The sequence below is a fragment of the Paroedura picta genome, chromosome 2, assembly GCF_049243985.1.
Source record: "Paroedura picta isolate Pp20150507F chromosome 2, Ppicta_v3.0, whole genome shotgun sequence".
Lineage (NCBI taxonomy): Eukaryota > Metazoa > Chordata > Lepidosauria > Squamata > Gekkonidae > Paroedura > Paroedura picta.
Genome location: NC_135370.1, coordinates 74576756 through 74593922, shown reverse-complemented (window position 1 = coordinate 74593922; position 17167 = coordinate 74576756). Strand labels below are relative to the sequence as shown.

The following is a 17167-nucleotide window of genomic DNA, read 5'->3' as shown; positions in this document are numbered from 1 at the left end:
TGACTTTTTTTGCTGCAAAAAAGAGGAAAGGGTGGGCAGGAAGGTTTGTGTATTTGAGGAGGGAGCATGGCTCAGTGGTAGAGCATCTGCTTGGCATGCAGAAGAAAAGTTGGGGGTTTTATACCAACTTTTCACTACTTGAAGGAGTCCCAAAGTGGCTTACGGACACCTCTCCCTTCCTCCCCCCACAGCAGATATCCTGTGAGGTAGGTGGGGCTGGGAGAGCTCTGATAGAACTGTGAGTGACCCAAGCTGCACGTGGAGGAGTGGGGAATCAAACTTTTTTTTTCCAGATTAGAATTTGCCTCTCTTAACCACTACATCACACTGGCTTTCAACCCCCAAGGTTCAATTCCCACCATCTACAGTTGAAAGGGATCAGGCAGTAAGTTATGTGAAAGACTTCTGCTTGGAGGTCCCAGAGAGCTGCTGCTGGTTTGAGTAGAAAATACCTTCATGGATCAGTGATCTAGTTCAGTGCAAGGCTGCTTCATTTGTGACATGGCAATGGGATGCAGGACTGGACTTATTAAAACTCCATCAGCTGCTAGTAATGGGGAGGAGTGGGAAAGTGAAATAGTCCCATGAACTCTATAATAATCTAAGGAGCGGTGTTAATCTGAGTCAGTCCTGTATTCAATCTAAAACAACACTAGTGGGGAAGAGCAACGGAAGAATGATGAAGCAGGTGGTGATTAATGACATGACAGTGGAGATGTAAGCCCACCTGTCCCAGCGGATGACTTCGGAGAAGTGTCCCAGCCCTGTTGCTGCGGAAGAGACATCTTGTGAGCTCTAGCCTTGAGATATGGGAGTCATGCGGGATTTGCAAAGGAAGCAGGAAATGGGTGTTGGCTGGATGGCAACATTAAAGCCCTTGTTTCCCAAACTTCTCACACACTGTACTTTTTGGGACTTTTGTCTAAAGATATTGTGCTTTTAGGGACCACTTGCAAAGTAACTCCACTTTACTTTCCTCTTCCCCAACATAAACTGCAGGAATCTGACATCAGTCAACACTAAGCACAGTTATCATCATAAGTACATAAATCATTTGTGGCACACTGGCAGCTTAAAGGAAGAGGGGAAAGAGGCTATTTTGAACATTTTGGAGAGAAAAACACAAGTTTGCTGTGAAATATCCTAGAGTCTCCCTTCTGAGGTCACCCTAATCCTGCTCCATCTTGGCACCTCACCTGCAAGAGAGTCTTGATCCACATTTAAACAAACACTGATCTCACTGTGAGGCAGCTGTGCAAACAAGGATTCCTCTGCATGCCTGGGAACTGAGCTCAGGGGGCAGGGGAAGGCTGGGTGCTGGTGAGCTCCTTCTCTGCTCTGAGACGGGAGCAGGAGCTCCTGCCTATCTGCTGGGTTCTTCTGCAATGCCTTTTAATCAAGGTGTCCTGCAGTGGTCTTTCAGGTCTCTTCCCATTCCCAGCCATATGGTATCTCTCTTAACAGGCTGCAGGAGGAAGATCAAATTCTTGAATGCTTCTCTACAGAAAACGCTTCCCACACATTAAAGACTAGCAAATCTGTAAAAAGGCTGGCCTGAAATCTGCTCCCTGACATACTAAGCCTTTATGAGCAAGGCGGTGGAATGGTTGCAATGTTCCTTCACCAGAAGTCTGAAAATTATCACATGGGGCTCCTCCAGTATAAGGCTCCAAGACTAAAAGGTGGAGATGGCTAGATGGAACTGTGTGTTTTCTGGCCCATGTCACCTTACCTGGCACCGACTCTGTCCCTCCTTTCGTGCATTGGAGGTTCAGGCCCAGTGAAGGGAGTGCTGATCTCCCAGGAAGGCTTGTTCTCCCCCCCCACCACCACCCACCTTGTGGTAGATTTGAGTTTGGTGCAAGAAAGACCAGGAGAAGGGGGGTGGGGAGGGGCTGGATTGTTCTGTTCTCTCCCAGAGTGGAGCAAATGGAAGGGAAAATGACCGCTCACGGGAGTGTGTGTGGAAAGGTCATTGGGCAGGGAAGTGTTGGACTGGAACCTATGAAAGGCGAGGCTCTTCCTCTGCCTCCTAGTGTCTGCAGGGAGGAATACCTCATTCTGTATGCATTACAAAGTTAGAGCCCAGTGGCACCTTGTGTTCCCTCTCCTGTGGCAAAGATAAAAGACAGCACAGATGGAAGCAGGATGCATTCAGATATGTAGACATATGTGAAAAACCCATAGCTGGTGGGTGGGGAAACAAATCCACACGGTTCTCCTTTCTCAGGCAATCAGAGCTCTGTGTAAGCAAGCAGCCTTGTTGCCCCCCCTCACCTTTCATGTCTTACAGGGAGGAATGAGATGGCTGAAGTAGGAGAGGACAAGCTAGAAGTCAATAGACGTAACTTATATGGCTTAAAATATAAAGTATAAGGTAGTGGGTTGAAGACTTTGTTTGTATTCCTGAAAAAAAACAATTAAGAAATAAGTTTACTGAGGAAGTAAAATACGAAAATGAGGTTTTATACCTAGGAACTCATTCTGAATAAAGCTTTTGCCATCGTCAGCTTGGAATTTTTTTTTCTGTTTATTACTAACTGAGAAGGCAGAACAGATCTGTAGGCATTTTTGTTTACCTCAGCCTGTGAAAATCCCATGGCAGGTGGGTGGGGAAACAAACCCACTCAGTTCTCCTTTCTCAGGCAATCGGAGCTCTGCTTAAGCAAGCAGCCTTGTTGCCCCCCCTCGCCCTAGAAGCTAACGCTAGGTCTCATTCCTCAGGTTGGTTTATTTTACAGGCTGACTGGAGTACTTTGGTGCCCTCTGCTGACCAAACCTTTGTATCTCTACCTGGGAAATCCGCCCGGAATTACTCACTGTCTGTAGAGCGGGTGGGATGGCTGCTGCCTCTCATCCTGCTTGTGTCTGCACTCTCCACTGCCCATCCTGGGTCTCTCTATCTGACCGACTGCTGCTGCCCAGCCAGTATTTAAGCCATTCATTCATACAGACCCACATTTGTGAACCTAGGCGTCAATTGTGCTTGTTCGTTCCCCACTGCTTAGCACAGTGGATGATAACAGGATATCTAGGAACAGCATTTTCCTAACATCATCATCATTATTTATTCAATTTATATCCTGCCACTCCCACAAGTGCTGGCTCGTGGTGTTGTGTGATATGGATTTCCAGACAGATTGTTTTATTTCATTTTTTTGTTTGTTTTAATTTCAATTAGATGTTTTGGGAGCACTTCAATGTCAAAAGACTGATTGCGATACAAAGTTCAGCCAAGTAAGGGGACTCCCTCCCACATGCTGGCTAGCAGACCATGCCCTGATTGCAGGCGCACGATGACCACAAGCAGCAGGCCTGGGGAGCCTTGGGAGGGTTCTGCCCCACGCCTCCCTTCATCCTGCTATGGGTCTGTGACCAGCGGAAGAGGATGAATCACTGCCCCCTGTTTCTAACCACCTGGCTGCCATTTCCTTCTCTAGACTGAATGTTGAAATTAAGACTGGCCTATGCTCCCCTTATTGCTTCAGGTGGTGGTCTGCCTGTTACATGCCTGGATGGCTTCTTATGGCCTCTGTGCTCCATTCAGTTTTCCTCAAAAAAGAACCAAAGTGATGGGCAGAAATCCTTTGGGTGCCTTTGTACCCCCACCCCTTTTCTAGTACATTCAGGTCATAAAGCAAATAGTCAGTTATAACTGTAGAGAGACTAATGGATGTTCCCCCCCCCCACCCCCTGCAGAATGCCAGTCCTGACAGATGCTGAGAAGGATACAGAAAATGTAGAACAGCAGGAGATATATGGCTGAAATGAGGGACATTAGCAAACTGGACATATTTGGGATTGCCCAGCTGACCTCTATTTGGTTTTGTTTTGCAGGAATGTGAGGGAGGAGGGCTGACTTCTTACTGAGCAGTTTGACGGGCCAGAAAGTTTGCTGGGTAAGTTGGCCCCGGAGGTTTGTGCATGAGGGGAGAGCAAGCGTGGCCGGTTGAACAGGCCTCTCCTTTTCACTGGGGAGCCTGTGGCAAATTCCAGGAGTGGCCCCAGCCTTGTGTCCCTTAGGCATCCTATGATTCGCTAGAAGAAAAGGAGGGTGGGGCCAGCTCTAGGATTAGTTGGCTCTGTACTCCATCCCCAGGCACTGTTTCACATTGGGAAATGAAGCTCAATCTCTGATTCTGTTCAGAGGACTCAACCCAGAACCCCAAGGCCATGATAGGCAGTTATCAGATTATTTTAACTGAAATACAGCCTTTAAAACAGCAGTCAAGCATTGAAGAGCAGCAGGGGAGGCTGCTTGGTTTCCCACTCTTGCCATTTGTGTGCTCAAAATCAAGCCCTCTTCCTAGCTGTTTTCTCCCCATGGAAAGAAAAGCAGCTCGGAGGGTGTGATAACTGGGTGGAAAAGTAACAGTCTCTTCCCTCCTCTTCTGCTTTCTATTGCAGCCCTTTATGGCTGCTCTTCTGTTCATAAATCTCAAAATCTTTGGAAAGAGAAGAAACATGCCATTGTGTGCCATGCTATTTCCCCCCCCTCCCCACCCTAACTAAATGTATCCCAGATGAGGAAGTCTTTTCACTGGGCGGGCGAAGCACAGGCACCCCCAGGCAATCCTTGGTAAGGAACGGACTAGGCTTGCCAGTCTTTGCAACCTTGTAGCCTTAGCTAGGTCCGGCATGTGCCTCTTAGGCAGGAGGAGAGGTCATGGGCCCAAGTGCAGAGGAAACTTCTTGTGGCAAGACAGCCCAGCAAAGAGGCTGGCTTGCTATAGGCAGACACAGTCCTGGGTGAGCAGGGGCAAGGAGTCATACTGGAAGGAGTAGCCCCCGTCTGTGGTGGTGCGGACTCGCAGCGGTCTTATGGTGCTCACCAGGGCGGCACAGCACAGCTGGACGTTGGACTTGATGGTGTAGGCGTCCGAGCAGCTCCCGTAGCAGTAGTGGAACTCAAAGCTAGTGGGGTGCACGATCCAGTGGCTCCAGTTCAGCTCTTGGAAGGTGATGTTGATGGAGGCCCGGTGGCAGTTGGCATGGGCCGTGGCATCGTCTGAGGGCCCCTGCAGCAGGTTGATGGCGGCTGACGGCCTCAGCAACAGGGAGCGCGGGGCCCGGTCACGGCTCTTGGGTTGGGTGGCTGCCACAAGGAAGGGCATCTTTTCAGCATCTGCCATGCAGGGGCAGCCAGGACAGCGAATGAGAAGCACAAATATCTTCTGGGAAAAATAAGGCAAGAAGGAGTTGCTGAAGTGAAAGACCGTCCAGCTCTCCGGGGCTGGCACTGCCAGGGTGGCCACTGGGACCCGGCCTTCTTCGGAGAGCTTCAGAATCTCGGCCCCTGGAGTGGAACTGTTGGAGGCTTCCTCTGAGAGGGGGCTGCTCTGGACTTTCACGGGACCTGTGTAGAACCACAGTTGGGCCGAGGTCACCACACGGCTCAAGGCGTGAGGCGAGGGCTGGAAGAAGTAGGTGAAAACTCCTGAGTCCTCTGGGAGCTCATCAGGCTGAGGGGGCTCACATGGTACATCTGCAAAGGTGGAGAAAGGTGTTAGGGGGCTCATCTCATGGAAACTTGCCCTTGAAATTTTAAAATGCTGACACCTGTCTGCTTGGTGAACAGGCAGCTTATCTTTTGCCTTGCATCCCCCAGTTCCAGTTTCAGGATTATTCCTGCTGTTTCGGGATGAGGCAACAATCTTGTCAAACTGGACATGTGGGGTGCAGCTTGGTGCTGGGTGCATCTCATTCTCTTTTTAATCACTAGACCCTTGAACCCAGTGTTTGACCACAATGCAAACAAAATTATGGTAATATGAAACAACTAAATAAACAAATAATTGCATGTAGAACATGTAAACATAATACTCATGTGATTCCCCTGTAGCTGGGTTGCATTTTCTTTTAGACCTTTTTCACACAGGCTGTATGCCTCGCATTTGATGCCTTTGGCAAATGAGTTCCCCCCCATTCCCCCACAGCATCATGGTGTCTTTATGCATGTTCCAGGGTTTCCCCATCTTTTCTATAACCTTTTCCCAAACCTGCTTTGTTGAGAAGTTTAGAGAAAGATAGAAGCAAAGCTTGAATGGCCAAATGGGCAGGAAAGTATTGATTTTCCAGTCCTGGCCACACAGCAGCCATTTTCCTGGCCTGTGTCTTTTTGGTAACTGCCACCCCTCCCACCCCTGGTGAGGCTTTTTTGTTTTATTAACTGGTAATTCAATGTATCATAACAACATTATAACAATGTGTCTTTTAGGTTCTCTGAATTCTCAGCTGTTATTTAGAAAAGACAAGTGCCCAGCCCCTTTTGTTATGGAACTACACCTTTCCCCTTATATCTCCACAAAGAAAGATATTACAGACATTAAAAAAGAAAGAAAACTGGGAAATCAGAAAACCCAATATACATATTGTTATAATGAATAACAATATTCAATGCCTGATTAAAAAAACAAAAAGAAAAAGCCATGAGGAGTGGGGTGGTCACTGCCAGAGAACAAGGGAAATATGGGAAAGCCTAAGAAGTGGAAACCCCATCGCCACTGTACTGCAGTGGGAAACCACACAGGTTTGTCCCCATGTGGAAACTACCTAATATAATAATGTTGTCAAGTAGTCATGCTCTTGCAAGTGACTTCTGAAAGCCAGATGACTTTCTTCACCCATCTGTGGAGATGCCTACCATCCTGTGTTCTGCCTGCCTAGCTACATCCCGGGAAATGTCAGAGGTGCATGGATTTATATGAGCAGAGTCAAGCACTTCGTAATTGGGTTACATGTTCCTTTTTATTAGAACCATTAATTTTGACTGGCGCAAGGGTAAACCTACACTGGACTGCTGTGTCACATGGGGCCTGCATGTTTTTACCCCAGCGGAAGTTGCTGGGACCAATAAAAGCTACTGCCAGATTTATTTTTGTTTCTCTTAACATGCCTGCATATTTACACGACAGTGCTTCAGAGGAGAGAGCCAAGCCATTTAAAGAGTATTATTTTTTTTTAAAATCACTCCCCCAATTCATTTCTCCCTTTCACAGAATTTGTCCCATTGATCCTGCATAATGTTTATGTTGCAACCCCCATAGGATCTCTTCCTCCCCAACCTGGGAATTGTAATAGGTTTGGCTTCTATCCAGTCTGGGGGAAAAAGTTCTCCAACAGGGTAATCCTGAATACTTCTAACCTTCCAAATGTTCAGAAGTGAGACAGCAGGGAACGACTAACCTCCAGAGACATCAGCAGTGGAAACCTTTGGACTGGGAAAGTCTGTTCGCACTGGGGTTTCAATGGGATGCTGCATTAGCAAAGCAGTCCTTGGCGTCTGCTCTTTACCCTCCTAGCAACCCCCCCCATAAGGTGTTCTCTTACCTGTGGAGGGGAAGATGATCACTTGGGATGTATCCTTTTCCTCCCAGCTGTGGGCAGTTGAAGCATGTCGCCTGTGGAGCCCCCTTTGGCGCACCTCTGCCCTGTTGGCTTGGGGCGCAGGGCCAAGGAACTCCAGGAAATGAGCCTTGACTTTGGCCAGGATGAGCTGTCTGTTGACCTCCCCGTCGCTGCAGCCAGCTACCGCAGCAGGAGACAGCAGGGCCAGCAGTAGGGTCAGCATGGAGCTGAGGAGGGGCAGGAGGTGCCAAACACTCTGATCCAGCATGGGCAAAGAAGGACGGGCTGGCTGAGGGTGCAAAATTCGTACTGGCTTTTTTTGGTGTGAGTATGCCTTAGGCTTGGGCAGGCTGCGGTATAGTGCGGCAGAGCTGGCTCAGGTGTGTGCAGAGGTCCTGCCCTCCAGTCCAAAGTGATCTGGTTCTTCTCCTGTGAGCCTAGCCCACCTAGCTCCTTCAGCTCCCCAACCTCCTTACTGAGCCAGGCTGGGGCATGATGGCATTGAGACGTATCTGACACTGACGCAAATGTCTGCCAGCCATGAATATTATCTCCTGGGCAGCAAAACAGAGGAGATGTCTGGAATGCAAGGACGGTGCTGCCTAGGGGACAGGGCCCCTGGGCAGGATGCCCTGAGGGAGGGAGAAAAGCAGTCGAGGCCTGAGGAGGCAGTGCTGGACCAGGAAGCACAAGGCTTCCTGGTGTTGCCCCCTCCCCAAACACTCCCTTGAAATCCTCTCACAGCTGCTTTGCTCTGAAGCCTGAACAGCCTCACTCACCACCCACCCTGGCATTTACATCCTTAGTCCAGGGCCCTTAAAGGGATTAAAGGGCCTCTTGCTATTTCATACATCGAAATCTGTGCAGTAAAAGGCTGTGCTAGTTAACATACTGCCAACAACATACACACAATGGCATGCATACAGGAGATCATGTCTTCATATTCTATAAATTATCACCTCTGGTCTTGCAATCATTATCACTTGTAAGGATTAAGATTGCAAAATTCTTGTTGTGCTTTGAAGGTTAACAAATTTATTATGGCTTAAACCTTCATGGACAACAACTCACTTCATTGGATGCAATGGGTTCTAGTCCCTGAAGGCTTATACCTCACTACAAATGTGTTCATCTTGACTAGGGTTGTCAGCTCTTAAACTGGTCCTTCTAGCCGCCACTTTAATATCAATTTGATCTGCAAGCAGTTATCGGGTGATGTTATTTAATTCCATTCTCTGAAAAGCTTCAGTTCCCCATTTTCACTCATTTAAAGTAAAGGTAAAGGTATCCCCTGTGCAAGCACCGAGTCATGTCTGACCCTTGGGGTGACGCCCTCCAGCGTTTTCATGGCAGACTCAATACGGGGTGGTTTGCCAGTGCCTTCCCCACTCATTTAACCCCTATTAAATGGGACAGGACATTTTTGTCTGAGAATCCATTGGTGCCACAAAGCCTTTTGCTGCAACACTCTGAAGCCTTAGGATTGGATTTGTATCTCCATACTTTTAAGAGTGTGTTTCCTCTGCTGATTATGAACATATCATTCAAATAATGTTGATGCATTGTAAGAACTTTGGGATTATTAAGTGGAGGTAAAGAGTGACTAATATTTACATCAGAGTTGCTCCTTCTAGGAGTTCACAGCTCCTTAGTCCTGGATCAGGGCCAGATGGGGATAGGGCATGAATGGTCACTAGGTGCCAAAGATGAGGAACCAAACATTGATTTGGGAGGATGCTAGCCAACCTTGCTTCACATGGATGGGATTCTTCTCCCAACCTAATTGCTGTGAGGGAGGAGGGTTGCCCAGATAGAGCTGGATGTCCAGTGTATGAAGCTGCCTATACCGAATTAGATAATCCAACTGGCTCATTGTTGTCTACTTTGGCTGACAGTAGTTTTCCAGATCCTCAGGTAGACAAAAATCTTTCCTAAGCACCTTCTACCTGACATTTTGTTAGTTAGATCCAGAACTGAATCTGAAGACAACTAAGAGGTGATATGATAGCCATCTTCAAGTACATGAAGGGCTGTCACAGAGAGGATGGAGCAGAGTTGTTTTCTGCTGCCCCAGAAGGTCGGACCAGAACCAATGGGTTGACATTAATTCAAAAGAGTTTTTGGCTAAACATCTGGAAGATGTCCCTGACAGAACATTTTCTCAGTGGAGCAGGCTTCCTTGGGAGGTGGTGGGTTCTCCTTTGGAAGTTTTTAAGCAGAGGCTAGACAGGAATGCTGATTCTGTGAATTTAGGTAGATTGTGAGTAGGTGGTCAGAAGGGACTGTGTCTGAGCTTGGTTCTTGCAGCCCTTTCTTGCAAGCCCCAAATGCCAATCACCACTTTAAGGTTGGAAGGTGAATTTCTTCCAGGCCAGAATTGCCAGGGATTCTGTTTTTTGGGGGGACATCATCTGGGCATGGAATTAGGATCACTGTGGGTGGGCAATTGGTTGTGAGTTTCCTGAATTCTGCATAGGGTGGACTAGATGTCTGTGTAGGTTCCTTCCAGCTCTATGATTCTATGACTGTACATGAAAAGCATACCTTCTACCACTGAACCACAAGCTAGGGTTACCAACCTTCACAGTTTCCCTAGAATTACAGCTGGAGGAAATGACTGTTTTGCTGAGACCTCTTCCGCACAGAGGACTCACCCAGCCATTATGCCACACTTTACCCTGTTTTTTTCCTTGGAATGGGTCTCCCGATCTTTTCCCATGACCACATGGGGAGCCCTTGCCCTGCTCTCCCCCTGTAGAGCCAGTTTGGTGTAGTGGTTAGGAGTGCGGACTTCTAATCTGGCATGCCAGGTTCGATTCTGCACTCCTCCACATGCAACCAGCTGGGTGACCTTGGGCTCGCCATGGCACTGATAAAACTGTTCTGACTGAGCAGTGATATCAGGGCTCTCTCAGCCTCACCTACCCCACGGGGTGTCTGTTGTGGGGAGAGGAATGGGAAGGCGACTGTAAGCCGCTTTGAGCCTCCTTCGGGTAGGGAAAAGCGGAATATAAGAACCAACTCTTCTTCTTCGCCCCCAGATGTATATACGCACGTGATAGCCGAAGGACAGGAAGTCAAAACCTGGAGCTGCAGGGAACATTAAAAAACCAAACAGTGTTACTGCGTTATTACACAATAATTCTTTCTAAAAACATTTTTTTATGCTCCCAATGGCTCTCCCATGGCTCCACAGCATGGCTCAGGGTCGGTCTGTCCTCCACCCAAGAAATTTTTGTCTCATTCAGGAGTTGTTGCGATTAGACAGAACCCCCAACATTTTAGAGTGGCATGAGTTGAACTTTTCTGTGCTTTTCTCAACACTCCCCCACCCCCCTTCCAAGGGCTTTGGAGGGAAAGAAGGAGAAAGAGAGCAGGATGCAGCGCATAGCAACACTTTGGAGGATGAACTCTCTGAAATCATCTCTCATTGAAGTCCCTCCCGTCTCTGTGCCCCACCCTCTGTAGCAGTGGTTCTCAACCTTCCCAATGCCGCAACCATTTAATACAGTTCCTCATGTTGTGGTGACCCCCAGCCATAAAATTATGCAAGCGTTCTTTCACAGAAATTAAACTAAAACTGTCCAATGGCATGAAGATCCATTGTTCATGATTGTACATAAATTGTTTTTCCCCCCAAGATTTCTCAGTTCAGTTCTGCCTCTTGTCCTACCATGCTGATCTCGCTCTTTTCCTCTGCTCCAGACAGACAAAGGCTCTATCTCAATCTACCCCACAAGGCTGTTGTGTGGATGGCGCCCCCCTAGGGGCAAGCTGTATGCCCTGCCATAACCCCTGTGAAAGGGTCGTTTGACCCCCAAAGGGGTCCCGACCCCCAGGTTGAGAACCACTACTCTGTAGGCTTAGGAATGCCAGGTCCACTGGTCCAGGTTGGGGGTTCCAAATTTTCTGACTGTTCTTCACCCCCCAACTTACCCCAAACCAGAAGAACACTGCATTTAATGTAACATGCCAACATCACCCGGAAGTGACATTGACACTTTGGGGTCATCAGTGTGTGTGTGTGTGTGTGTGTTGTTCTGGTTTCTGGGGAAACTATGGTTAGAAGCAAATTCTACCATAGAGTTTTGCCCAAAAGCCATTGTCCCTGGTCCCCCCCCCCCCAGCATCTCCATTGTGCCAACATCACTTCTGCATGATATTGGCACATTGTGTTGTTCCTGGAAAGCTCCCTCCATCCCCCGCCAGAAGAGCTGATAACCCTACCCAGGCTCTAGCCCCAAATCTCTAGGAATTTTCCAGCCTGGATCTGGCAACCCTCAACCCTTCCTCTCCTCAAACTCTGCCTTCCACAAGCCCTGGGCCCAAATTTCCAGGGATTTCCCAAGCCATCATTGGCAGTCCTACTGCAATCCCTTCTGTTGTCACATCCTGACCTGTCTACCAGGTGTTTTATTTTACAGAAAAGTAATCTGGATTCTATTGTCTTCTCCTGCCTGCTGTATCTTCTTCATACTGGCTAGTAGGGTCTATAACTGCTAGTGATATTTCTTAAAATACTGAAGAGCTAGGCTCTTTCTTAATTTGGTGACTGATTGCACACATGCCATTTGACATGGCTTAATTTGGGTCTGTTCGGAAACTGTGGGAGAGTTTTAACTACCCAAGCAGGTGCTTTCTCCTCATCATTGGCATACTCGACTTAGTACTAGAACTTGTTTTTATTCTTTGCTTGACTTTATTTAGAGATATGCAGAAAACCCATTTGTGCTGAAATCATACACATACATACACACACACACCATTTCAAAAGGACACCCCCCCCCCGCCGTGCTAGGAGAGAGCATCACTTCCTTTTCAAATATTAATTTGCCTGGCCAGGAAGCAGGTACCTGAACTAGGGTGGCGGAAGAAATTCTTCTTCCCTGAATTCCTGAGAGAAGGGCTTGCTGTGGGAGGCGACAGAAAGGTATATAGGATGCTGACCATCAGAGTAGGAGTTTGCTCTTGGGAGGGGAGGGGAGCAGCCATCTTGGACATATGACTGGGGGTGAGCCAATAATGCAATGAGAACCTCTTAAGCAAAGGTGCCTACCCTGCACTAACATCAGAGAGGGAGTGTTTTAGCAGAGGAACAGAAGGATTGCATTTCATCCAGTATCTTTTGCCCCTTTTGCTGAACTCTGTGCTGTGCTAAAGATCTGTTTTTGAACCTTATTCATTTAATAAATCTTGTATAAGTTTGAAGCTGGCCATGGCTCTCTGAGAGGCAAAAGCTGTACAGATGCAGTACAGTAGATCTCTGCACTTCACACCTGAACCAGTTTTAAATAAGATTGTCAAACATGCTGCAAAAACAGCAGTTTCATTAGAATGCTGAGACTTCTGTTTTAGAGATGCCCAGCTTCCTCCCAGACGAAAAATCCCAGACTCCCCTAATGGAACAACAAACCCCATTTATTTTTCCTCTGCATCCACCTCCAGATGCTCAGAGCCGCTGCACACTATGCACTTTTCTTACACAGAAAGAACTCCCTTGTAGGACAAAGTGTGAAACTCATGCACAGATGGTCATTTGTGATGATCAGATGCACAAGCCGAGTAGTTCAGGCACCCGAGGTGCTTTACACCAATCTTAAAATTCCTTGCGATAGGCGGGCCAATATTACCATCACCCTATGGCTAGTAATGGGGCTCTGGTGAAGAGGATAACGGCTTGACCCTATAGTGTAGTGGTGAGGGTGTCCATGTCCAAAAGGTTCAAATCCCTACCCAGCCTGTGCCGCTCACTGTGTCAGCCACTCACTGAAACACAGGAAGAACTGAATTTATTAGACTGCTCCTGTCTGAAACTACATGATGCCTCCTTATTCTGATACCAAGCAACCCCTTGGAAGAAGGGCAGGATAAATATGAACTCAATTAAACTTACCAAAGGCTACCCAGTAGGCATACGATTGAGATCATCTTTGAAATGGGGATTTCCCAGCTCACAACTTACACTCATAACCATGAGTGTGCTGAGGTTGGCGTGTCATCTGGGCTAGGAAATTCCTAGAGATTTGGGGGCGGGGGCGGGGGCGGGTGGAGTTTGGAAAGGGCAAGGTTTGGTGAAGACAGGGACTTCAGCCATGGAGTCCACCCGCCAAAGCAGCCATTTTCTCCAGGGGAATCGATCTCTCTGGCTTGGAGATCAGGAGTAATCCCGAGGGCTCTCCAGCTCTTAGCTGATAGTTGGCAACACAGTTAGCAGCTTGCGTTTCACATTCACCTCCCCCAACAAAATGTGAAATGCAATTTGGAATTCAAATGTAATAAACAAAAACAATCTTTTAAATTTTATCTATTTTTTTTACTGCTTGGTTGTGTGCTGTGCTGCCTGCCTTTCAACAAAAGGCTTTTGGAAATTCTGCGCAGGGACTGAGAGAGACTCTAAAATTTCCAAGCATGTAACAAAGAATGTAGAATGTATGGCAGCTCAGCATCTGTCAGCTGAGGTTATATTTCAGTCTAGCCTAAACTATGCAGTGATCCAAACAAGATCCCTCCTATGGCTGGTGTAGGTGGAGCCAATGGAGCTATAGAGTGGATGAGCCCTGGGCCCTGAAGCAAGCCTGGACTGGGAATCTTAGGGAATAGGCCCAGCAGGTTTTGTTTTACTAAGAAATGGTGGCCTTCCACTCTCCCCATCTGCGAGATGAGAAGGATAGGGATAGAGGCACACCCCGTCTAGAGGACTTCCTGTCCTCTGTGCTGCCCACAATACTCACATGGGTCGGTGTGGACTAAATTGCATCCCACACTCCTCTTGCTTTGTCCAGGAATTTGAGCAAGGTCCTTGGTGACCTGTAATAAGATTCAGTTCTTGCCTCAGTTCCTGGTGCTCCACAATCTTGCTGTAGCTATGGCTAATTTATACACTTAGTAGAATAGCTTAGTAGTTAAGCTTTTCCTAGCCTGTTCCACATCAAACAACAGGTGAGGATTGCATGTTTGAACTCTCTTCACTTCCTTGCATGAAAAGAATGGAGTGTCCGGAAGAAGGATACTAGTATGCTACATTTTTCAATGGCCAGTGATTTTTCATCCCTAGTTCAGACAAGAAAGCCCTGAACTGTTGCCTGTGGGTTCTTCTTCCACTTGATTCTGTTGAATGTGTTGACTGCTCCAACTAATTTCTCACTGGAGAATCTGTTTGTGTCCCTCTTGTCTCCCAGTCCCGATTCCAGCCTTTGCCTATGTGTTAATGGACAGGTGGCTGGCAAGTGCTGATTCCTCCCTGGGAAATTTTGGGAAACATTCTCAAGTGGAATGGTCGGTGGGGGAAACTGCAAATAGTACTGAATGTTTTTAATGATGCCAGAATTTTTTTGCTGATAATATTTGTGACAAGAAAAACATTTTTTTTAAATGTAGGTTATTCCAACAAACAGAGAAACCCCCAAACCCAAAACCTAACCCAACAGCAGAATACTCATTAAGTGGGGTGATGAGAGACTATCCAGATTTCTTGTGCTTCCCTTTCTTTTCTGGATGATGTTGCCATTTCTTTTGTCCCAGATAACCTGGGCCAATTCCAATCTGTAGTGATAAAACACATTCTGACATCCGGCTGGCAGTCTAGTTTGCGACTGATCCTCGACATCCAGCACCTTAACCACCAAAACAGTGTGAAGCATTTGGGGCCATTTGGGGGTGCCAGTGGGATGCTCCAACCTGCTTCGAAGCCAAGGGGACCCTTTGCCTGTCCCTCCTCTGAGGTGGGCTATGCCTCAGGCAGCGGAGGGATGCCTCTGTACTCCTCCCTGCTGGGCTCTAAACTTAGCCAAGCCCCAGCCCCCGCTTATCAGCCCAGCCATGTCATCAGAGGGTATTTTTGGGGACAGCAGCTGCAGGCATTTGTAACTCTTAGTCCCTGCTTTCAGGCGCCTGGCAAGCAGGGCAGAGGGAGGCCAGGGACCCGCCGCTTGTGAGGGGCAGGGAGTATGTGTGTGAGGGCCACTGCAGGACTGGAAGCAGGGATGCCCAGTCCGGACGCAGTCCTGAAAGAGAGAGGACAAGCACCCTGATGATGGCAACGGGCAGCTGGAGAGATGAAAGGATGGACCGGTGGGAATTGTCAGACAGGAAGAGGAGAAGCAGGAACTAACTGACAAAGGGGTACAGTTAGAGGTTGGATGCTGGAGGTGGCTTGAGGTTACTGAGTGCCGAGAGGAAAGCAGGACACCCTCCCGGCAGCCTGCCTCACAAACCCCCCTCACTGGGTAAGTGTAATGGGTCGGGTCATGGGAGGAGGTGGAGGGAGGCAGAGGCATCTGGAGTGATGAGGACTCTAGAATCCACTGACCCTTGTTACTGAGTGATGAATCAAATGGGAAGGTTTGGAGCTGGCTGTGGGACAGGTCATAGCAGGAATAAAAACTTTCCCAGCAAAAACCTTGGAGGGTGAAGGGGGTGGAGGAACACCTGTATCCAAATATTGCATGCTGGTCTTCCACAGAAGCATGATGTCCTCATAACAGAATCCAGTACACCCCATTGCTGTCTGTGTTACCTTTACATAAGGAATTTCATGTGGCGAATCGGAACCTTCTTTAAAAGAGCTAGGGGAAAGAGAAGGATTTCTGAGCCCATCCTGGAATTCCTCCCTGCAGGGTCAGTGTGGAAGTAGCAGCCTATAAGGAGTGTAGCACTCCACTGAGCACGATAAGGGCCGGAATGCCTGATAAGACCGAAATAGGGCTGGAAGGGGGCTGGGGTCCTCAGAGCTGGGTTAGAGTATGGGCCAAGAATACTCAACCAAAATCTCATTATTATCTGACCCTCAGCTCTCCTCCTCCTGCCACTATGTGAAGCGTTGGAATGCTTGGAGTGTCCTAGATAAAGTAATCAGGGGCATCATTACCAACACCACCACCTTCTTGAAGTGGTGGTTTCCTGCCCCTCTGACAAAACATCTACCCTCCTAGCTGCAGAGGGGGACACGGTGTGTGTGCTGCAGAAGAATAAGGTTGCCTGAATACATCATCATTTCTCTCCACCTTTCTGTAATGGAGGGGCCCTAATCCTACTTCTCACATTGCAGTTTCAGGAGATTACAAAACAAGCAGAAGCCTTGAGTGATCTCTTCTGGGTCAGAAAGCGTTGCTTAGTTCATTTTTTGGCCCATGACCTTGGCTTTATGCCACCCTGCAACAGCTGCTGTGCTTGGGACAGGCAGAGATTTTGATGGGCTTTGCCTGCCGAAAGAGCTGTTATTGATATCTTACTTTCATCACAGGGCTTGACTGCAGAAGTGGATGGCTGCTGGGAGCCCTGAGAGTGTCTGTCTCCCAGTCCCACAGCAGCATCTTCTGCTTGCTAGCTTCCTAACACTATCAAGGTCGGGCACGGGCGTTTAGGTTTCAGGGGAAATCCCTAGTGGACCACTGTCCTGGAGCACCACTAGTGTTCTGAAGCCAGCCAAGCCTAGCAATATTTGGTGGCACGTCAAGGACAGGACAGGAGGATGGTAGCTAGTACCCAGGTTGGGCCTGGAGATCTCCGGACTAGAGAGATTAATGCCCATGGAGGAAATGGCTGCTTTGGAGCATTATATCCTTTGGAGGTACTTTCCCTCCCTAAGCCTCCCCCTCCCCAGGCTCCACACCCAAATCTTGAGGGATTTCCCTAGCTGGAGTTGGCAACCCTATGCATGCTGCTGCCCTTGGCAGAGGCTCTCAGGTCAGACCCAACCACAACCTACAGGGGGCTGATTCGGCTTGCTCCTGGGTCTTCCTGGCGTCTGAATCCTCCCTGATCTAGGCATACCACAGCACTTATCTCGCAGGATTGATGGGGGCTGGTAACACTGATCTAT

The 17167-nt window shown here is 48.2% G+C and overlaps 2 protein-coding genes across 6 annotated transcripts in view; one reads left to right on the top strand and one right to left on the bottom strand.

Annotated features, from left to right (window-relative positions):
- Positions 1 to 148: 148 nt before the first annotated feature.
- Positions 149 to 7837, bottom strand: INHA (inhibin subunit alpha). Its single transcript, XM_077320834.1, has 2 exons — positions 7330 to 7837; positions 149 to 5485 (listed from the first exon to the last, which is right to left on the bottom strand). The coding sequence occupies exons 1-2, from the start codon at positions 7613 to 7615 to the stop codon at positions 4728 to 4730; spliced, it is 1044 nt and encodes a 347-aa protein (XP_077176949.1). The 5' UTR covers positions 7616 to 7837; the 3' UTR covers positions 149 to 4727.
- Positions 7838 to 15201: 7364 nt separating this feature from the next.
- Positions 15202 to 17167, top strand: part of OBSL1 (obscurin like cytoskeletal adaptor 1) — a 66930-nt gene continuing 64964 nt past the window's right edge. For 4 of the 5 annotated variants that reach the window (XM_077320822.1, XM_077320820.1, XM_077320819.1 and 1 more), the window contains exon 1: positions 15204 to 15572. The gene's annotated coding sequence lies outside the window, so the exon portion shown is untranslated. Of the gene's footprint in view, positions 15573 to 17167 lie in introns of all 5 variants that reach the window. The other variant, XR_013228202.1, reaches the window with a different exon arrangement.